This window comes from Bos taurus, chromosome 1 (genome assembly GCF_002263795.3).
Source record: "Bos taurus isolate L1 Dominette 01449 registration number 42190680 breed Hereford chromosome 1, ARS-UCD2.0, whole genome shotgun sequence".
NCBI lineage: Eukaryota > Metazoa > Chordata > Mammalia > Artiodactyla > Bovidae > Bos > Bos taurus.
This window is the reverse complement of record NC_037328.1, coordinates 66,286,682-66,310,296: the sequence shown is the minus strand read 5'-3', so window position 1 is coordinate 66,310,296 and position 23,615 is coordinate 66,286,682. Positions and strand designations below refer to the sequence as shown.

General features: G+C 38.0%; 2 protein-coding genes across 6 annotated transcripts in view; one reads left to right on the top strand and one right to left on the bottom strand.

The window, feature by feature from the left end:
• EAF2 (ELL associated factor 2) overlaps nucleotides 1-16,161 on the bottom strand; it is a 55,665-nt gene extending 39,504 nt beyond the window's left edge. The window contains 2 exon segments of the mRNA NM_001046507.2: nucleotides 2,983-3,077; nucleotides 16,011-16,161. Of these exon segments, the coding sequence (NP_001039972.1) occupies nucleotides 2,983-3,077; nucleotides 16,011-16,116 (201 nt within the window). The 5' untranslated portion in view covers nucleotides 16,117-16,161.
• Nucleotides 16,162-16,333: 172 nt separating this feature from the next.
• Nucleotides 16,334-23,615, top strand: part of IQCB1 (IQ motif containing B1) — a 45,530-nt gene continuing 38,248 nt past the window's right edge. For 2 of the 5 annotated variants that reach the window (XM_010801177.4, XM_005201402.5), the window contains exons 1-4: nucleotides 16,334-16,429; nucleotides 16,909-16,990; nucleotides 21,635-21,746; nucleotides 21,972-22,134. In XM_010801177.4, the coding sequence (XP_010799479.1) occupies nucleotides 21,647-21,746; nucleotides 21,972-22,134 (263 nt within the window). In that variant the 5' untranslated portion in view covers nucleotides 16,334-16,429; nucleotides 16,909-16,990; nucleotides 21,635-21,646. 5 annotated transcript variants of the gene reach the window in all.

Below are 23,615 nucleotides of genomic sequence, written 5' to 3'. Positions count from 1 at the left end.
TTTTGAAATTTTATAGCAGTCAAACATAGAGAGTTTTTTGTAAAAATGAGAGACTTGTAAATGCCCAATGCTGACTCCCTTAAGAGTGTTCATTTTTATTCAAACTATCAAAGAAAACCTAGAGAAATGAAAATGAGAAAATTTACCCTATCAAAGAACCACCAGAATCTTAAGGTATTCTTAAAAGAATAATAAAAGTTCTATTTTATGGAATGCCTCCAAGCTTCTAGGCATTTTCACCAAGATGATGAAAATAAGTTGATAAAGAAAACAGGAGAATCTAAATGCCTCAAATTAATAATCAATACATTTCTACAAACACCCACAAAATTAAGAAAAGTGAAGGAATGTAAAGCTCCTACCTAAAGTTCTTTAATGAAGGAGGAAAGTGAAAGGAATTTGTGTCCAACTCTTTGTGACCCCATAGACTATACAGTCCATGGAATTCTCCAGGCCAGAATACTGGAATAGGTAGCCTTTCCCTTCTCCAGGGGATCTTCCCAAACGAGGAATTGAACTGGGGTCTCCTGCATTGCAGGCAGATTCTTTACCAACTGAGCTATCAGGGAAGCCAAATGAAGGAGGAAAACACCACAAAATTTGAGAATATAGTTTCCAGTCTTATTCACAATTGTTTACAGACTGTATGCCCTGGAGGAAAAAAAAAAAAACTGCTCTTAGCAAACAGTAATTTTAACAATTCTTTTCCATTTCAGCTATGTGAGAGTCACAGTACAGGATAAAATTCAAATTCTTTTGCATTACACAATAGGCCCTTCTTTATCTGATTCCTAAATATCTTTCCATCTCCCACTATGTCCTTATAGGCACCCTTTCTTACCTAGCCATAGTGGCCTATATGTAGTTCTTCAAATGTAACAGACTTTTTTGTTGCTTTGTTGTAGCCCATATCTTTCTTTTCTCTGCCTAAGAAGTCCTTCTCTCTTTCTTTCACCTGGGTAATTTCAACTCATCCTCCAAGACAGCATTCCCAATGTCTCCTTTCCCTCTCCAGGCTGAATGATCCCTTCTTTGTAATCCCATAATATTCTGTGTATACCTTTATGATTGTTCCTTACATTATGAAACTTTAATCAATTATCTCCTATCTTTCTCATTAAACGGTAATATTTTTTAGGACACCTACCACATCTAGTCTACCTCTGTTTTTTGTTTTTGTTTTGTTTTGTTTTTGCTGTGCTGTATATTATGTGGGAAAAACCACCTGATGTTTTTCAATAAATTTTAAATTTAGGTTTTTCTTTAATAAACCTCACAAAGCAAAAAAAGCCTTAGATTACTGGGTACTTAATTTCCTAACTATTTTAGAGACACCAGAATCTGAACACTTTTTAATAACAGAGTAATGCAAAGGCTTACTTATCTACACTGTTTCACACTGAAATCTATTTTTAATTTCCTTCAGTTTCTAAGGGAGCATATGAGAAACATACAATAAAATGCCCCTATGAATTTAATTAACATTAGGGAAAACTTCACAGGCACCAACTGATACAGTCTGACATAAAAGTGAGGTCTCAATACATAGTGTTGGCTGCTAAAAAGAAAAAGATGGAAGGCTAGATAGAGGATAGAGAGCTTACTGGCTATATCTCTAACCATGACAAGCCATCTCATAAATGTATATAAGAGAATGTGGATGAACTGGCACAAAACCATTCCTATTACAAAAATTAAACAAGACAAAGGAAAAAAAATCTCAGAAAGTCTGATGTTTTCTATGTTAAACTATCAATTTACAATCTTGGTTTTCTTTGAGAATAGATCAAATGAGTATAAAAGAAACAAGCTGCATGCTGAGAAATTTCTAAATCAAGGATTGAGAAAACTAGAGCATACAATGTAAACAATATTTGATAACATCTGAAGATTTTTGAAATGGGCAAAACTTTTGGTTAAGGCCCCCTGACCTAGTCTCTCTCTTTACCAACCCATTCCCTAAGTAAGTTATTGCTACAATCACTCCTAAAGCACAAATTTAACCATGTTACTTCTCTGCTTAAAAACCTCTGAAAGTGAAGTGTTAGTCGCTCAGTCATGACTAACTCATGCTCAATCTCTTTGCAACCCATGCTCTGTCCATGGAATTTCCCAGGCAAGAATACTGGAGAGGGTTGCCATTCCCTTCTCCAAGGGATCTTCCTGATCCAGGAACTGAACCCTTGTCTCCTGTGACTTCTGATTTGCAGGCATATTCTTTACCCACTGAGCCATCAGGGGAACTCTAAAAACCTCTAATGGTTCTCTAATAGCTATGGGATAAACTTCAAATTCTATATTACAAATAAAAGATTCTTTATAATCTGATCCCAATTATACCTTTCCAGTCTCATATCAATCATTTCTCATCATTCTGTAATTTACTACATGCATTCATTTAGTCACAAAATTCTAGTCCTTTCTCCATAGAAACCTTTCACATATTGTTCCTTTTGCCTAGAATATTCTATTCCTCTTATAACTGGTGAAATTCCACCTGTCCTTTAAGTCTTGGCCCAAATAGCATCTGCTTTGTGAAGCCTTTCAAGATTCCACCAGGCAGAGCATTTAATTATGTTCACATGCTTAAACAGAATTTTATCAGCGCTCTAATCTATAGCACTAGATGTTCATGTGCCTGTCTGCTATAACAAATTAGGACTAGGTGGCAGAGGATATGTTATTATTCCTAATTTGTAGTACAAAATCTGGTTCATAATACTGATTTAATAAATAAGTTTAGATCTCTAATTGTTTCACATCATTTAATAAGATAGTTCTTGAAAATTACAAAGTAAAGTTTAAGGTTTCAAGCATTTTAATATTGTTTTATTTAAGATAGATTAAGATTTTTTGCTTTGCTGTATTTATTAATTACTTTAACTGATCATCACTATATTAACTGTGCAATTATTTTCATTTAAATTTAGTAAAAATTCTATTAAAAATCTCTTCAGTTTAAATATTAATATATATACTCACTTCTATATTTGGTAAAGTAATTGTCACCTGTTCACCTTTGCCAACTTCAAGCTCTCCTTCACAAGAAGTGTCAATAGAGGCAGGTTTGAAGTCATCTAAAAATACATACAGATACAGTTTTTTATAAGATGGAATAATACCTGAAATATGTGGATATCAAAAAATGAGCATGTTTCAGAGTGATAAATCTTTTTCCGGCAGCCAGTAATTAAAATGGACTAGAAGAGTCTTATTATTAAAAATAAACAAATAGAATACAATCCAGTTTTTCTGTATATATAATTCTGAGAAAAAAAAAGAAATAACTACACTCTAAAACAGTATTCCTCAACATCATGATCCCTTAGAATCTGTTTATATCAAGATCATCCAAACTAAGATGTTCCACTGCTAAAAATCAAATAATGTCAGTGTCTTCACAATTTGCTAAAATCAATTGTCAGTAGAACATTTTCAACTTTCAGGTTTTTGTGGTTGTTCAGTTGCACAGTCGTGTCTGACTCTTTGAAACGCCATGGACTGCAACATGCCAGCTTTCCCTGTCCCTCACCATATCCCAAAGTTTGCCCAAGTTCATGTCCATTGCACTGGTGATGCTTACCAGCCACGTCATCCTCTGAAGCCCTCTTTTTCCCCTCAATTTTTCCCAGTATCAGGGACTTCTCCAGTGAGTCGGCTGTTCATATCAGATGACCAAAATACTGGAGTTTCTGCTTCAGCATCAGTCCTTCCAATGAGTATTCAGGGCTGATTTCCCTCAAGATTGACTGCTTTGATATCCTTGCAATCCAAGGGGCTCTCAGGAGTCTTCTCTAGCACCACAGTGTGAAGGCATCAATTCTTTGACATTCTGCCTTCTTTACGGTACAAATCTCACAACTGTACATGACCACTGGGAAGACCATAGCTTTGACTATACGGACCTTCGTTGGCAGAGTAATGTCTCTGCTTTTCAACATACTGTCTAGGTTTGTCATAGCCTTCCAGCCAAGAAGAAACTGTCTTCTGATTTAATGGCCGCAGTCACCATCCACAGTGATTTTAGAGCCCAAGAGGAGGAAATCTGTCACGATACATCCACCTATTCCACTTCTATTTGCCATGAAGTAATGGGGCCAGATGCCACGATCTTACTTTTTTTAATATTTAATTTTAAGCCAGCTCTTTCACTCTCCTCCTTCACCCTCATCAAGAGGCTCTTTAGTTCCTCTTTGCTTTCTGCCATTAGAGTGGTATTATCCACATATCTGGGTTATTGATGTTTCTCCCACCTATCTTGATTCCAGCTTGTAATTCATCCAGCCTGGCCTTTTTCATGATGTGCTCAGTGTATAGGTTAAACAAACAGACTGACAGCAGACAGCCCTTTTGTACTCCTTTCTCAATCTGGAACCAGTCAGTTGTTCCATGCAGGGTTCTAACTGTTGCTTCTTGACCTGCATACAGGTTTCTCAGGAGACAGGTCAGATGGTCTGGTATTTCCATCTCTGAACAAAGCTAGGAGGTGATGGAATTACAGTTGAGCTATTTCAAATCCTGAAAGATGATGCTGTGAAAGTGCTGCACTCAATATGCCAGCAAATTTGGAAAACTCAGCAGTGGCCACAGGATTGGAAAAGATTAGTTTTCATTCCAATCCAAAGAAAGGCAATGCCAAAGAATGCTCAAACTACCACACAACTGCACTCATCTCACACGCTAGTAAAGTAATGCTCAAAATTCTCCAAGTCAGGCTTCAGCAATACGTGAACCATGAACTTCCAGATGTTCAAGCTGGTTTTAGAAAAGGCAGAGGAACCACAGATCAAATTGCCAACATCCACTGGATCATCGAAAAAGCAAGACAGTTCCAGAAAAACATCTATTTCTGCTTTATTGACTATTCCAAAGCCTTTGACTGTGTGGATCACAATAAACTGCGGAAAATTCTGAAAGAGATGGGAATACCAGACCACCTGACCTGCCTCTTGAGAAACCTATACGCAGGTCACGAAGCAACAGTTAGAACCAAACATGGAAAACAGACTGGTTCCAAATAGGAAAAGGAATATGTCAAGGCTGTATATTGTCACCCTGCTTATTTAACTTATGTGCAGAGTACATCATGAGAAATGTTGGGCTGGAAGAAGCACAAGCTGGAATCAAGATTGCTGGGAGAAATATCAATAACTTCAGATATGCAGATGACACCACCCTTATGGCAGAAAGCGAAGAGGAACTAAAAAGCCTCTTGTGAAAGTATAAGTGGAGAGTGAAAAAGTTGGCTTAAAGCTCAACATTCAGAAAACGAAGATCATGGCATCTGGTCCCATCATGTCATGGGAAATCAGATGGGGAAACAGTGGAAACAGTGTCAGACTTTATTTTTCTGGGCTCCAAAATCACTGCAGATGGTGACTGCAGCCATGAAATTAAGATGCTTACTCCTTGGAAGGAAAGTTATGACTAACCTAGATAGCATATTCAAAAGCAGAGACATTGTCAACAAAGGTCCATCTAGTCAAGGCTATTGTTTTTCCAGTGGTCATGTATGGATGTGAAAGTTGGACTGTGAAGAAAGCTGAGTGCCGAAGAATTGATGCTTTTGAACTGTGGTGTTGGAGAAGCCTCTTGAGAGTCCCTTGGACTGCAAGGAGATCCAACCAGTCCATTCTAAAGGAGATCAGGTCTTTGGAAGGAATGATGCTAAAGCTGAAGCTCCAGTACTTTAGCCACCTCATGCGAAGAGTTGACTCATTGGAAAAGACTCTGATGCTGGGAGGGATTTGGGGCAGGAGGAAAAGGGGACGACAGAGGATGAGATGGCTGGATGGCATCACCGACTCGATGGACATGGGTTTGGGTGAACTCTGGGAGTTGGTGATAGACAGGGAGGTCTGGCGTGCTGCAATTCATGGGATCACAAAGAGTCGGACACGACTGAGTGACTGAACTGAACTGAAGAGCTTTCCACAGTTTGTTATGTTCAGGTTGTTGTTTTCCCCTAAATTCTTCTTAAACCACCTTGATCTCCTACTACCACTTGTCTGCTGTCCTGTGGAAAAGTGAGAGAGTTAGTCGCTCAGTCGTGTCCGACTCTTTGCGATCCATGGACTGTAGCCCACCAGGCTCCTGTGTCCATAGAATTCTCTAGGCGAGAATACTGGAGTGGGTAGCCATCTCCTTCTCCAGGGGATCTTCCTAACCCAGGGAACGAACCCTGGTCTCCAGCATTGCAGGTAGATTCTTTACCTTCTGAGCCAACAGGGAACCAAGCAATTCTGCTATGCTAGCAGAATATGAAATGAATGAAAACACAGCAAACACATATTCATGGGGAAACTTTAAAGAAAGCTTATTTATTTTAACAGCTTGAGTTTCTTATGGATATATAAACCACTAAAAGATGTGTAAATTTAACCAAATCTGCCACTTCATAAGAAATTAAAATAAGCTTTCATTTTGGATTAAAGTATGTCATTAAAATATATCACCTACATGAACTTAGGATGCTGAGATATAAGTATTTCACATACTAAACAAGCTTAGAAACCTCAAAGAACACAAAGAGAAACTCCAACTAGATTAAAGATCTAAACATTAAGACGAAAAACTATAAAACTCTTAGAGGAAAATATAGGCAGAGAACACTTTGACATAAATCACAGCAGATCCTCTATGACCCACCTTCTAGAGTATTGGAAATAAAAACTAGAATAAACAAGTGTGACCTAATTAAACTGAAAAGCTTTTGCACAGCAAAGGAAATGATAAAAAAAGGTGAAAAGACAGTCCTCAGAATGAGAGAAAATAATAGCAAATGAAACAACTGACAAAGGATTAATATTCAAAATATACAAGCAGCTCATGTAGCTCAAGAACAGAAAAACAAACCACCCAATCAAAAAGTTGAAACAGACATTTCTCCAAAGAAGACATACAGATGGCTAATACACACATGAAAACATGCTTAATATTGCTTATCAGTAGAGAAATGCACATCAAAACTACAATGAGGTTATCACTTCACGCCAGACAGAATGGCCATCATCAAAAAATCTAAAACTAATAAATACTGGATAGAGTGTGGAGAAAAGGGAACCCTCCTGAATTATTTGTGGGAGTGTAAATTGATGTAGCCACTATGAAGAACACTATGGAGATTCCTTAAAACACTAGGAATAGAAATACCACATGACCCAGCAATCCCACTCCTGCACATATACTCTGAGAAAACCATAATTGAAAAAGATATACGTACCCCAATGTTCATTGCGGAGAAGGCAATGGCACCCCACTCCAGTACTCTTGCCTGGAAAATCCCATGGATGGAGGAGCCTGGTAGGCTGCAGTCCATGGGGTCGCTAAGAGTCAGACACAACTGAGCGACTTCACTTTCACTTTTATACACTGGAGAAGGAAATGGCAACCCACTCCAGTGTTCTTGCCTTGAGAATCCCAGGGACAGGGGAGCCTGGTGGGCTGCTGTCTATAGGATCACATAGAGTCGGACACGACTGAAGCGACTAGCAGCAGCAGCAATGTTCACTGCAGTGCTATTTACAATAGCTAGGACATGGAAGGAACCTAGATGTCCATGGACAGATGAATGGACTGTGATATATATATATATATATATATGTATATATATATATACATATATACATACACACACACACACAAGGGAATTTACTTAGCCATAAAAAGGAATGCATTTGAGATTTGAGTCAGTTCTAATGAGGTAGATGAACCTAGAGCCTGTTATACAGAGTGAAATAAGTCAAAAAGAGAAAAACAAATATTGTATACTAACACATATACATGGAATCTAGAAAAGTGATGCTGATGAACCTATTTGCACAGTGGCAACAGAGACACAGACATGGAGAACAGACTTGTGGACAAAGTGGGGGAAGGAGAGGGCTGGACAAATTGGGAGAGGAGCATGGAAACATATATATTACCATATGTAAAACAGATAGCCAGTGGGAATTTGCTGTATGACGCAGAGAACTCAAACCCGGTGCTTTGTGACAACCTAGAGGGTTGAGATGGGATGGGAGGTAGGAGAGAGGTTCAAGAGGGAGGAGACATATGTATACCTATGGCTGGTTCATGTTGATGTATGGCAGAAACCAACACAACATTGTAAAGCAGTTATCCTTCAATTAAAAATAAATAAGTTTAAAAAACTAAGATATGAAAATCACTTAAAACTAATTCACATCAGTATACATCAATGTTTGATAATAATTCTGATATAGAATTCCTTCACTGTTGTCATCTTCTGATTTTTTCAAAAGAGAAGCTGGTGTTAGGTACGAAGTTGGGCACAAGCAATGAGGGGTGGCCTATCCAAAAAGGATGCAAGCTGACCTCTAAAACAAAAATGTGGAACAATGGACTAAAGGGTTTAAAACAACAGACAAGTTACAGCTCAGTTCCACTCAAACAGACAGATTTTCTGTTAGACAGACACTCCCAAGACATGGGAGCAGGCTGATCCCAAAGCGGCTGTCTTCCTCATCCCTGTTGGCTTCCTCGTTTTATACTTCCTGTCTCCTCCTTTTGGTTGTGCCCAGTGCAAAATAGGGCTTGTACCTACCACCAGTCAAGGAAAGGAAATACAAATGGGCATACACTCAAGGCCAACTGGCAACTGCAAGTTATATAACAACAGACTCTGTTGTGTATGTCTTCTCACAATTTCATCTGTTATGATCAGATATATGTATGTGTAGAATATTTATGAACCCTTAAAGGGCTCCTAGCTGCCTAAGGTTACTTGGAGATGTGCCTGTGGTTAGTTTGTATCCACTATGTGCCAAGGGTGCTGTGTGCAGGAGTTGGAATAGTCTCTGTGGTTATTTTTGTAGCATATCTGTGAGCTCTCCTGGGTGTGTCTGGAATGGGGTTTAGTCCCTTGTTTCCAATTTTTGTTGTGATGAGATAAAAACCAAGGAAGAGAAATAAACCAACTTGGCATTCGTAATCCATATTTTCGTATAAAGGATCTTGATTTTTAGGATTTACAACTAATTCATGTTAAAACAACATCTGTGGGGGTCAAACAAAACATCTGTAAAGTCAAAATCTGCCAGTAGGCTATAAATCTATAATCTCTATTTTAGTGTTTAAAAACTGATTCTTTTTCTTTATATCATTACTTTCGATCTTCACAACAACATTTTGATTTTAATATTCTCACCCAAATTTTACTGATGGTGAACTCCTCTAAGTAATGAAGCCAGTAAAAGATAACTCAGGATCTTAAGCCACTATTCTTGTTCAGTCGCTAAGTTGTGTTCAACTTTTTGTGACCCCATGGACTGCAGCACGCCAGGCCCTTCTGTCCCCTGCTGTCTCCTAGAACTTGCTCAGATTCATAACCACTGAGTTGGTGATGCTATGTAATTATCTGTCCTCTGTCTCCCCCTTCTCCTTTTGCATTCCATCTTTCTCAGCATCAGGTGGCTGTTTGAATCAAGTTTAAGTATTGGACTTTCACCTTCAGCATCAGTTTTCCAGTGAACATTCAGGGTTGATTTCTTTTAGGATTGACTGGTTTGATCTTCTTGGCAATCCAAAAGAGTCTCAAGAGTCTTCTCTGGCACCACAATTCAAAAGCATCCATTTTTCAGTGCTCAGCCTTCCTTATTATCCAACACTCACATGCATACATGACCACTGGAAAAACCATAGCTTTGACAATATGGACTTTTGGGGCAAAGTTATGTCTCTTCTTTTTAATACTCTATCTAGGTTTGGCAGTTTTCCTTCCACAGAGCAAGTGTCTTTTAATTTCATGGCTGCAGTTACCATCTGTAGTGATTTGGGAGCCCAAGAAAATAAAATCTGTCACTGTTTTCACTTTTTCCTCTTCTATTTGCCATGAAGTGATAAAACCAGATGCCATGATCTTAATTTTTTTTTAAATGTTGAGTCTCAAGCCAGCTTTTACACTTTCCTCTTTTACCCTCAACAGACTCTAGTTTCTCTTCAGTTTCTGCCATTAGTCTGGCATTTATTCATAGGCTTTTAAGGGCTATGAATCTGGCCCAGTCTGGCATTTTGCATGATGTACTCTGTATATAAGTTAAATAAGCAGGGTGACAATATACAGCCTTGATGTATTCCTTTCTCAATTTAGAACCAATTAGTTATTCCATGTCTGGTTCTAACTGTTGCTTCTTGACCTGCATACAGGTTTCTCAAGAGAGAGATAAGGTGGTTTGGTATTCTGATCTCTTTAAGAATTTTCCACAGTTTCAAAGAAGCAGATGTTTTTCTGAAATTCCCTTGTTTTCTCTATGATCCAACAAATGTTAGCTCTTCTTCCTTTTCTAAATCTAGCTTGTACATCTGGAAGTTCTCAGTTCATGTACTGCTGAAGACTAGATTGAAGGATTTTGAGCATATTCTTACTAGTATGTGAAATAAGTGCAATTGTATGGTAGTTTGAACATTCTTTGGCATTGCCCTTCTTTGGGACTGGAATGAAAACTGACCTTTTCCAGTCCTGTGGCCACTGCTGAGTTTTCCAAATTTCCTGGCATATTGAGTGCAGCACTTTAATAACATCATCATTTAGGATTTGAAATAGCTCAGCTGGAATTCCATCACCTCCACTAACTTTGTTTGTAGTAATGCTTTCTAAGTCCACTTGACTTCACACTCCAGGATGTCTAGCTCTAGGTGAGTGACCACACCGTTCTATATTATACTCTACCCTTCTATCTTCTTTGCTTTAGATCCACAGCTCTGAACTTTTGTATATGTGTGTGTCTCGGGGTTGGTGATAGGAGATGAGCAATAGTCGTAAGTCCCTTTGGGAATCTGATGAAAATTATAGACCAGCTATAGATCCTGTTTGCATAAAAATGCATTTATGAAAAAACATATCAAATACTATATAATTTCAGGGGATTCACAAGCCCTTAAAAGTCTATGAATAAATGCCTATAGTATATGAGATACACATAACATACAGAAATGTACTCAACACACCTGTAGCTTTGCTTAATGATAAGCTGGAATTTATAATCAATAAGTCTATCAACACAATTCTGAACTATTCTGAATCTACATTTCTAATGATTACTGTTGGAATTAATAAATTCCACTTTTTACTTGTTTATATTAAGTAGTATTATCTTTTATTTACCTCACACAATAAATTTCTTTTAAAGTATGCAACTTTTGTGTTTCAAGGGGTTAAATAGAGCTCTAAAATTACAGAATTTATTGAATAATCTCATGTCATACTTTGCATATGCTTTCTAATGTTTAAGTTGCTATGATTCCAGACTAAGAAGTTTATTTCTTTCAGTTTTTCTTGGTTTGGAAACCCCACTACTAATTTTATCATTTGTTTATTTTCTCTGGATTTCCTTCACCAGTATTATTTTCTTCAAGTTTACAACACAATTACTTATACCACATTAAGAGTAGAAAACCATTTCCTGTTTTGTTTTCAATACTTTTCTGTTACTTTTTGACTGTTTTGGCTGTAGCATCACACAATGTCAGTATCTTCACAAAGGAGCCCACAATTAGTATCATAAATTTATTTCCTGAGAGTTGAACTAATTCAACTAACTCCAAAATACATACCCTTTCCGTTATACTACACTAATCAGAAGAACATTACTGTGAATATAATTTCAATCGTATGTTCATTACTGTACTCTCTAATATTTTCTCACACCAAAGCTTAACAACCACTTTTTTAGGAATGGCTCCACTTGGTGCCTCACAGTCTTCCTGCAGTCACTGTCCATGAGCTCATCATTTTATGACTGCAAAAAATGGTGTCATTTACAAACGTAGGAATTTCAATCTTTATTCACTTATCTGGATATAAATTGCAAAACTAGTGCTAGCCCAAATTCAGCACTTGTTCTAGGGAGTCCTATTACTTAAACGCTTCTACCCAGTGAGGCATCTGCAGTTAAGCATTTGGTTTATCATTTATAGAGCACCCCACATCTTCCCTACCACATGCCAGCTATCTTTTGATAGGTTTTACTGCCAAGCCCTGATAAATGCTTTCTGAAAGTCTAAGTAAATTACATTTACTGGCACTCCTCATACACATTTGAATATAACCTTCGAGAATAACGGTGACTACTATTTATACTCTACCATGTACCAAACACCATGCTAGGTTGTTTATACTATCTTATTTAATTCTGAAATTCTGAAATGTAAATGCTATTACTATCATTTTACATCTAAAAAACTGAGACTGAAAACTCAGAGAATGTTCCAAAGTTATATTACATATATAGGTGGTGAAGGTCAGAATTCACATCCAGGTTTTTCCAAAACCTAAGTGTATTGAATAGGCATAATTACCCAATTACCTAAAAACAGATACTTTGCCAACAAAAGTCTGTTTAATCAAGGTTATGGTTTTTCCAGTGGTTGTGTATGCATGTGAGAGTTGGACTGTGAAGAAAGCCAAGCGCTGAAGAATTGATGCTTTTGAACTGTGGTGTTGGAGAAGACTCTTGAGAGTCCCTTGGACTGCAAGGAGATCCAACCATCCTAAAGGACATCAGTCCTGGGTATTCATTGGAAGGACTGATGCTGAAGCTGAAACTCCAATACTTTGGCCACCTCATGTGAAGAGTTGACTCATTGGAAAAGACCCTGATGCTGGGAGGGATTGTGGGCCGGAGGAGAAGGGGACGACAGGATGAGATGGCTGGATGGCATCACCGATTTGATGGACATGAGTTTGGGTAAACTCCGGGAGTTGGTGATGGACAGGGAGGCCTGGTGTGCTGAGATTCATGGGATCACAAAGAGTCGGACATGACTGAGCGACTGAACTGACTGAACTGACTGACTTTCTTCCAAATCACACTGATTTGAGTGTTTGTTATAAAGTAGGCCCACCCAGAAGGGGATTAAGAGGTACAAACCTCCAGTTACATAATAAACAAGTATTGAGGATATAACAAGTATTGAGGATATAATACACAGCATAAGGAACATGGTCAATAATATTATTATAACTTTGTATGGGGACAAATGGTTACTAGATTTATGGTGGTGATCATTTCATAATGTATGCAAATATAAAGTCATTATATAGGACACCTGAAACTAACATATATCAGCTTTGTTTCAATAAAAACCTTTTAAATAAATAAAAACTTTTATTTTTTAAAAAATGCTAATATATATTCTTAAAAATTATGATACTTTTAATATGTATTTCACAACCTTACCTGTTAAAATCCTTAGAAGATTATAAAGATATTTACATTTAGGGGATAAATGAAAGCTTTGAGCATTATGTAAAACTGATACTGAAAATATTTTTCAGTATTTTTCACATATCTATCAATTTAAGAATATTTCATAATTATAATAAAAAAATTAGAGAATGCTGAATTTATTGCTTCATTCTATAGATAAGATAAGCTCAGCAATTTAAAGTGAATTTTCTAAATTACATAGTTAATAGAAAAGTTGAAATTAATATATTATGTGTGTATTTCTGTTCTACTTCATTACTGAGCCTAAACATGAATATATTTTTTTAAAAATAGAAACAGTTCTCCATCAATCTCCTTCAGAAAAAAATATCTTTATGCATAGTAGTGATAATTAAAAATAATAAACATTTTTGTTTTCCAGAAAGAAAATGCATACTCTTTTAAAATAAACAAATGATGTCCACTTGCCTGTAAGAAAGTCTATAGTTTTCATCACTTACTCTGAATCTTTAATGGGGTAAGAATCACATGGGAAATGAACCAGTCCTCAAGGATAATGACTAGTTTTATTTTAATAAATCTAGAAAGGTTCTGTCTGCTTCAACAAGAAAAAAACTAAGGGATGAACACCTTTCTAATGTCTTCCACAGGATTAAAAGTATATTCAAACACCTCGGTTTATTGTGGTTACTACCATTGCTGTTCTGTTTCTTTTCATTCTTGTAACTGGATCATCCAATACCTGATTCTGAAGACACAATTCCAGCATCCTGAGAACTTTTATAAACAAAAGACTTTAAGGCATATGCAAAGCACTTTTCGAAGTCTATTTCTTTTTCACTTAATTTGGGTTTTATGCCCTTAAAAAGATATACCCAAGTGTCATGAAAATCAAGTCTTCAGCAAATTTGTATAATCTTAAAACATAATTTTAAAAATTAATACTATGATGACTGGAAACCTGAGAAAGAAGAGGAAAGGAGAAGGAAGATATTATTTGAGAGAAAGGCGTGGAGAAACCAGATAAAACTCTACCAGACTTTTGGAAAATGGAACTGAAGGAGAGAAACTGCACAGCCAGCACTAGCTCTCTCTAGACAAAATGTGGTAAAGAAGGGTCAGTGTTGAAGATCTGTTTGCAAATATTCCCCCATTTATTCTATCAACTGGATATTAATTTTGCTTAATAAAACCCTTTCATAAAATGTAAAAATATATCCTTGGAGAGTTAAACCTGTAGGCTCTTGATATCTTCACTGTGAGTTACGATAATCAGATTGTGTACAACTAAGCAAACCTAAGGAGAATGTGAGTTTTAACAAAGCATGAAACACTTCAGAGCAAAAACTATAAAGATCTCTAAAACAGTCTTACGACAGAATGACTGAGAAGGGTGGAATGATGAGACACTAAGGAAGGATACTGTAGTAAGAGGAAGTGAAAAAAATACCTACTTTACGATTTTGCCACAGAAAAATAAGAGGTTATGACTCAATGATCTCAAAGTTTCCTTCCCACTCTATAATTCTATGAGGGTTATTATGCAAAGAATGAATGTTTTACATAACAAATCATAATATATTATAATTTCCTTCCTGGAATCTACACCATCCAACTATTAAAGCAAAAGAGTTTTATTTCCTATCTCAACAACATAAAAGAGGAAAATGTATCAAAAGTAGTTCCAGAGGACAAAAGAGCTTTCTAATAAATTAATAGTGCACCCTTCAATACTGTGATCATCAGTATTTGATAAATGACTCAATGAAATCAGGGGTCCAAAACAGATACAGATATTAGAATGATCCAAAAACCTTTCCCCAGAAATATACTAAATAAGAACCCCCATCAGTCAGAGACACCAAAACTGAAGACAGGAAAGAATATTTCCCTACCAACCTAAAGGTATTCTCCTTCCCATTTCCCTTTGCCCCCATCCACTTGTTACCTTACTACAGTTGTTCCTTGAGTAACACGCACGGGGCTGAGATTCACAGGTCCACTTACATGCTTAATTTTTCCCCACTAAATAGAGTACCTGTATTTTCATCTTACAGATCTTTAAATTAATGAAGACTGGGAGAAGTATGTGTTCCATTAGAGGTCACACACATGGAATCAAAACACTAGAGTCTGAGTCTGATTCTACCCAACGGTTTCCGCTTCTGGACCTCGGGTGAGTCGTGTATCGACTCCCTCGTTTCTGAGGCACAGACAGCAATAAGTGGATTTTCCACTGCGCGAGATCGACACCCCTAACCCCTACGTGGTTCAAGGGTCAACTGTACCTTCCTTTCCACCTCTGAATCGGCCACCAGTCAGCTCTGACTCCATCCATAGTCGCCTCTGCAGACCTATCCCACATAGCGTCCCTTTCTATCTGCTGTCGTGCGTAGTCGCTCAGTCGTGTCCAACTCTGCGACTCCATGGACTGTAGTCTGCCAGGCTTCTCTGTCCATAGGGATTTTCCAGGCAAGAATACTGGAGTGGGTTGCCATTTCCTCCTCCAGGGATCTTCCCAACCTAGGGATGGAACCCAGGTCTCCCGCTTTGCAGGCCGATTCCTTACCGTCTCAGCCACCAGGGAAGCCCTGCTAGTCTCCCTTAAATCACTCCACTCAGAATTACCCACACCTGCGGCTTCCATCTGCCTGCTTCCACCAACTCCCTAGCACTTTCCGGCTAAACCAGCGGGTCGCGCAGGGCACCCCATTCTCCCACAGAATAAGAGGATCTGTTCGAACACGACTTGGAGAGGGTTGTGCTTCTGCACCCCCAAAACCAGAACTCCTCCCTTTCCCCTCGGGCGTCCTCACTCACAGCGCACAGTGTGGAAGGCGCAACGAGGCTGCTTCTCAAAACTGCCCCCTAACTTGAGAACTCGCTCGCGGCTGTCAATATGCGAAGGTCCAGCTGCTCCATTCATCCTTCTCCTGCGGCTCTGACTTTGCCTCTGCCGCTAGCGCCGACTACCAGTTGCCACCTCAGCCTGTTCGAACCAGCTGCGCTTGCTGCTGCTAGAGCAGCCACCACAGACTCCGCCCCGCGCCAGCCGAGCGCCGTCCCACTGGGCGCTGATTGGCTTCCTGGAGAAGGGCGCCCCGCCCCTTGGCCGCGAGGCTCCTGGTCCCTGCGCCAACTTCACGCGTTGCGACGCACGCAGCGCCCGGGAGGCCGCGCTTCTGAGGTACACCCTGGGAGTCGAGTTTTCTGGTGGAGCGACGCGACGCGGGAATGAGGTAGCCGACTTGAAGTGGCGCCTGGGGAAGGAGGCGGCCCCGGGATACCCAGAGGGCAGGACCACAGGCTTCTGGACCAAGTGACCGGGCTTTTAGGAGCTATTAGAGGGAGAACCGGCCTTTTTGAGGAGATGTGGTGTGGATACAGGAGGGGGAGGGCCGGAGCGTGGGCGCGAGGCCTGATGTCTTGTCTGAGGCCTGGTAGCGCCAAAGCCGGGTCTAGAATCCGGAGTAAAGGAGCCCGTGGCCTTAGAGCGCAGTCCGTGGACCTGACTGGGGGCAACGCTGTTACCTCAGCAGTTATTTCGCCTTATGTTCCTAAGGAAGTTTCTGGTGGTATTAGTGCCGGGATGGGGGAGGGGTTGAGGGGAGGGTGTTAAGAAGCGGGGATAAAGATTCAGAGTTAGGAACTGCAGGTATTTAGGATCAGTTGCAGCTAGGTTGCATTGGGTTGCTGTCTTCATTTGTTTTCTTCACAGAGATCCTTGGCGTTAAGGGCACGGCCTGGAAAAAGAGATTCCCAGAAGATCAAGGCCAGAGAGCTTTTGCTCTGGCAACTGGGTAATAGCATTAATTATTGAAAAATAATGTCTTTTGTTTTTTTCCGTCTAAAAAGTTGATGACTCTAAGAGTAAGGATGACAGATGTGCTGTATTAGAGAAGCACCCAAGAGAAAGTTTATGAATGGTTGCCGTAGCAGCGGTGGCTTTTCAAGGTGATTGAAAGCTCCTTTTCTTAACTGCTACCTTCTCCAAATTGTCATGTATTGTTCCAGGCAAGAACGAGAACGTGGCAGCCTTAGCCTATCTGCTTGTCTAAATTCTGCTCTTTTAAAGTGTACTAAGACTGTTTCCTGTGGTAGTTAAGCACTCAGGTTCTGGAGCCAGAATCTTTGGGTTTGAACCCCAGTTTCATACTCCACAGAGTGACTTGTGTGAACCAAAGTTAGGTATGCTCATCAGTAAAATTTTGGGAAAAAAAATAATGGTCCTTATAACTTACACTTTTTCAGAGGATTAAATGAGGTAGTACAAGAAAGCATTTAAAACAATGTCATAAAGTAAAAGCTCTCTGAATGGTTATTATTTCTCAGATTTGACTGTTATGTAACATTTTAGGACCATCTTTGGTGGCTGCCTTCTTTTCCAAATTTTAAATTATTCTAAGAGGTAGGAATTATTATTTTGTTTACAGGTTAGAAAGCTTGTTCATGGAAGCCCAGTCTTCGGACTCTATATGTTTTTCATCCTTATCTATATTATGTATTTGGCATTTAAATATTTTATAGAATATTTTATTTTACATATGTATATGTATGAGTATGTGGACACTTTTCTTTCCTAATCTGAATGTGAGCCGGGAATCTGTCCTGTATAAAATCTTGGTGACCCTTTCCTTTGTCATAGAGCCGTGTGCTTGTTTGGTGATGACGGTAATGTTTCAGTAATGTTTTACTATGTTAACCAGAGATCAAGAACAGTGTTATAAGCCTGTCTTACTTTTAAAAAGGCTTTACAGCAGAAATCAAAAGTTTCCATCATATAACAAGGGTAAAAGTAGAATCTCAAGAAACTGAAGTTTTGGAATACCCAAGATTTGTGTGTTTATTCATTCTTTCAATCTACATAAATATTAAGATATTAAGTACCTACCACCCACCAAGTACCAGTCTATCCTCTGGGAATATACCAGTGAATCAAAGAGATAAGAAGGCAGCCACCAAGAATGGTATGAGTTTTGCCCTTGTGAAGCTTACCTTCTAATGTGAATTTTCTCTGAACATATATTTAAATAAACTATATTGTACTAGCTAGCCCAGGAAGAAATAGATTAATGAACTAAATAGAATCCAAAAATATATTGAGGTGACATTTCAGGTTGCTTCTCTTGTATCCATTCATGATAAATTACCTCAGGAGTTTATGAAAGCTAGGTGCATTTGTTCTTTTTTCACCAATCTGTAACTTCATCTAACTTTATAGCTTCCTATCATATACCATTCAGAAAACTAACTTACATATGTTTTGAAGGTTAACTTGTAAGTAAATGAAGATACAAATAAAACAAAATCATAAAAAATGTAGAAAAATTTAGAAGATTATATTTTAGCTATTAGGATAGGAAGGACCTTTGTAAGCATGACACCAAAGGTAGAAGTCATAGAGGGAAAGATTGTTATACTTGACTACATAAAAATTGTAAATCTCTGGTAAAATGTAATTAAACTTTAAAAGATAAATGGCCAACAAGGATAAAGTGTTTATGAAAGTGAAAGTGTTAGTCCCTCAGTCCTGTCCAACTCTGCGACCCCATGGACTGTAACCTGCCAGACTCTGTCCATGGAATTCTCCAGGCAAGAATACTGGAGTGAGTTGCCATGCCCTTCTCCAGGAGATCTTCCCAACCCAGAGATCACACCCATGTTTCCTGCATTACAGGCAGATTCTTTACCTTTTGAGCTACCCAGGAAGCCAAAATGTGTTTACAGCCAATGTAAAAGATAAAGGGTGTCTAATCCATGTATAAAAAGCTTAAAGCTTCTACAAAGGAATAAGACAAGCTAATAGAAAAATTAAGGGGTATAAATAGAAAATATGTAAAAAAAAGAAATGACCAGTAAACGTGAAACATGTTGAACCTCCCTAATAATCAAAGAAACAAATTAAAACAAGATGATACCATTTTTCACCTAGCAAATTGACAAAAATGCAAAATATAACATTATTTACTATTAACGGCTTAGTAAAATGAGCACCTTCAAACATTGTTGCTGGAAATGTAAATTGGAACATCCACTTTGGAGGAAAGTTTATTGTCTAATGAAAAAATTTAAAAATATGTATCTTGCCATCCAGCCATATGACTTGAAGGGGAAAATTCATCCCACAAAGAACTATCATGAGTACATAAGACATGTACTTTGATATTCATTGCAGCATTCCTTATAATGGCATACACTCTGAATGACTTCCAATAGAGGAGATGCTTAAATATATTTTGATGCACTATTATGAAGGAAGCATAGCATAATACAGCCATTGGAAAGAATGAGATTAACTCTGTCCACTTTCTTGGAAAGTTGTATGCCTTCTGTGTGCCAAGAGTTGTGCTGGGCTTTTTAAAAAAATATTTCCAGAAAACTTGTTTTTTTTTAATAATTTATATTTTACCTAATAAGGAATGCTTTCTGGATGCCTGTATTATGACCAAAAATGTGAACTGTGGTGCCATTTATGAAGATCAATAGCATAAAAAGTGTTAGAAATAGGTTTTTGGAAATATGTTTCGTGTTTTTTACTCTTTTATGTGGGAAGGGATATAATGAACATTGAAATGGAAATTTGAGTCATATTGATACTTACTCTACCACATAGAGGAGGGATGGTGGAACGATGAAGGTTTCTTCTTCAAACTTTACTTTTTTTTAATCTGTAAAGTGGAGATGATTAAAGGCTCTGCCTCATAGTCCTGTTGTAAGGATTAAGTGAGATAATGCTTATGAAAGCACTTCACACGGCGCTTAATTCAAAGTAAACAATGTTATGTTGCTGCTGCTGCTAAGTCACTTCAGTCGTGTCCGACTCTGTGCGACCCCATAGACGGCAGCCCACCAGGCTCCGTTGCTGCTGCTGAGTTGCTTCAGTCGTGTCCGACTCTGTGCGACCCCATAGACAGCAGCCCACCAGGCCCCGCCGTCCCTGGGATTCTCCAGACAAGAACACTGGAGTGTGTTGCCATTTCCTTCTCCAATGCATGAAAGTGAAAAGTGAAAGTGAAGTCACTCAGTCGTGTCCGACTCTTAGCAACCCCATGGACTGCAACCTACCAGGCTCCTTCGTCCATGGGATTTTCCAAGCAAGAGTACTAGAGTGGGGTGCCATTGCCTTCTCCCCAGGCTCTGTTAGCCTTTATTAATTATAAATAAATAACATCTGTACTTTTTATGGTTTCTTTGAGCTTTGAATGCCTTAAAACTTTTTTTAAAGAAAAGGTTTAGCAACAAATTAGGATATGGATTTTTTTAAGATAATTGATTTTGTTTACTATACTATTTATAAACAAGCTTTGGTTATTTTATAGTAAAATTTATGAATTATGTGTTGGGAATCCCCAAGACTAACTTCAGGTTCAGTGATTTGCTAGGAGGGCTCATAGTTCTCAAGATATAATTATATTCATAGCTATGATTTATTATACTACGAGGACACAAAATAAAGTCAGCAAAGGGAGAAGGCACATGAGGTGAAGTTCAGAGGAAAACATGTACTCTCTACCAAGAGAGCCCTATCCCAAAGGAGTCACATAGAATAGTGCTTAATTCTTCCTGCAATTAATTGTGATAATGTGTTGAAGTGTAGTCTACCAGGGAAGCTCACTAGCAACTCAGTGACCAGAGTCTTTATTGGAGGATGGTCATGTAGGTGTCCTCTGCTACCATATACCAGAATTCCAGACTTCAGGAAGGAAAGCAGGTGTTCAACATAAACCACATTGTTTTTACAAACAGTTTAGGCCCAGTGAACCACACTAATATTAAGAAATTGGTGGAAACCTCCTGAAATCCAAGTTCTTAGACACCAGCCAAGAGCCAACCTTATAAGGAGACCTTTAAAAATGATAGTAGTCTTAGGCCTGTGTTGGGCTTCCCCTGTGACCCAGTGCTAAAGAATCTACCTGCCAGTATAGGAGATGCAAGAGATGTGGGTTCAAACCCTGAGTTGGGAAGATCCCCTGGAACAGGAAATGGCAACCCAATAGCAACTCCAGAATTCTTGCCTGGAAAATTCCATGGACAGAGGAGTCTGGTAGGCTACACACAGGGTCTCAAAAAGTTGGACACGACTAAGCACACACGCACACACAGGCTTGGATTAGCTCTTTTCTGCACACTTTCTCTTTCATGATAAAAGAAAATGAACTCCTAACCTAGGATTGTTGTGCAGATTAGAGTGAGTGTGAAACACCAAGCACAGTTTCGGACTCTTAGTGCACAATAAGCAGTACCTACTGTAGCTGTTACACTAAGATATAAGAATCTCTAACTTTAGAAATCCAAGTTTCTTCCTTTAAGGAAGAAATGAGATAAATCTATCTTTCACTTTTCAAACCAAGCCAAGCTATTGCCATTTATGTTTCATACGTTATTTAGGGGGTGACCTAACTAAGGACTGTTGACCTTTATCTTTCTGATTCTGTTAAATATAGGTGGTATGAGAAATGAAGCCAACAGGTACAGACCCGAGAATCTTATCTCTGGCTGCTGAAGTTGCAAAAAGTCCTGAGCAGAATGTCCCTGTTATACTGTTGAAGTTAAAAGGTAAGAAAATCTTTTTTGTGATTGGCTAATTTGTTTAAGTAACAAAACAAATTCCATCATATTAGCATTTGTTTTTAATTTGTTCAGTGAAATCTTAACATTGTGATAAAGCAGTGATTTCTTCCTTTTTAATGTGTTTTTAGTTTTTATTCAGCCTATAGAAATACAAATAGCTCTTGGATTTATTGAGCATAAATAAGTATATCTTATTTCCTTTTGCCTTAGAAATAATAAACAACACACCTTTAGGAAGCTCAGAGTTGAAGAAAATCAAACAAGATATATATTGTTATGATCTCATTCAGTATTGCCTCTTGGTCCTCAGTCAAGATTGTTCTCGTATCCAGGGTGGTTGGACTACAGTTTCCCAGCTAACACAGATATTAAGGTAAAACGAAGCAATAAGTCAGCTTTTTGTTGAGGGATATAGTAGTAGATTCTTATTTTCAAATTTGTTTTCTTTTCTTAAAATCTTGCTAACAAACATTGACAGCTGCTTCCATGGTATGTTATGGATGTATATTGTTCCTAACTGTACTTGTGAATATTTCACTGTCTAAAATTTCACTCCATAAGCTCTGAGAAGATGGTGATCTTGTTTCATTCTCACCACTGAATCCCAAGGACCTTATAAACTCTTTACTGACTAAAGAATATTGAAGAAACAAAGAGATTAAGACACTGGCTCTACACTGGAAAAACTTAATGGTAGAGATGGGATTTTATCAAAGAAGGCAGAATGAAAGAGGTGCTGAAATGAAAGGCATTTCAGGAGAGATACAGAAACTATTCATTTCACAGTATATTGATTTAGCTATCTCAAATTTATATTTCATTAGTAACCCAAATCATGCCAATAAATTTAGAAGTGGCATTTACTTATCTACTGCCATGCTAGAAATTAAGAGAAAAAGAGATCAAAATCTTTTTTTATATAGGCAGCAGTAAAATAAGCCAGATGTTCTCAGTGTCTAAGCCGCTTCCTAATTAACTGAAAATGTGCAGTACTAATTGGATCTTAGTTTTTGAAACTGCTTGCTCATAATTAAAGATAGATAAAGGCCAGATTCAAGGTATACCATTAGGTATACCTTAACAACTGTATGTAATATTTTTATACCTTAATTTTCAAGATTATTTCCTGAAGTAAATAAGGCCTTATGTCTTTGTTTTGTTAGATATGTTAGCTCATGGAAATATTGATTGAGCTAGACTCTTAGAAGTAGACTCCAAGTCTCAAGAAATCCACATTTGTGAATGTACAAAAATGTATTTCATTTATTAACATTTTCAGTAAAAATAGTACTTTTAATTAACTTGAGAAACAAAAGGGAAAAGAGAAACTGATGCATGTGGGTATAAGTCTCTGACCTTTAGAACCAATATGCAAAAGAAAGGATGTATTAAGTTTTTAGTATACACATATGTAGTAACTGTTACACAAGCCTCAGGCATCAGTACTTACTCATTAGAGTACAAACATAGAGATTGTTCTTGGATTGGGGACTTTTTTTGGTATTAGTTTACAGAAATACTTTTTATTATTGAACCTTTTAAATATACTCATTTCATACCTACGGAGTGACTTTATGTATGGTTTCAAGAGGACCCACCATTTCTCTAAATGACCTTTCATTGTATGCTGTGGAATGTGTCTACTAGAGTTCTTGCTATTTGTCCTTCTGATGTAGGGAGTATGCAATCAGATATTTTGCAGGTTTTAGGAAAGGAGATCTCTTGGAAAGAATTGGTATAAAATTAGAGTGTTCCATTTCCTAATCTGTCCCTTGTAGACTAATACTATCCTAGCTATTTTTCAGCTGTCTGATGTCTAAAATGTATCAGTTAACACATATGTTGCTGCTGCTG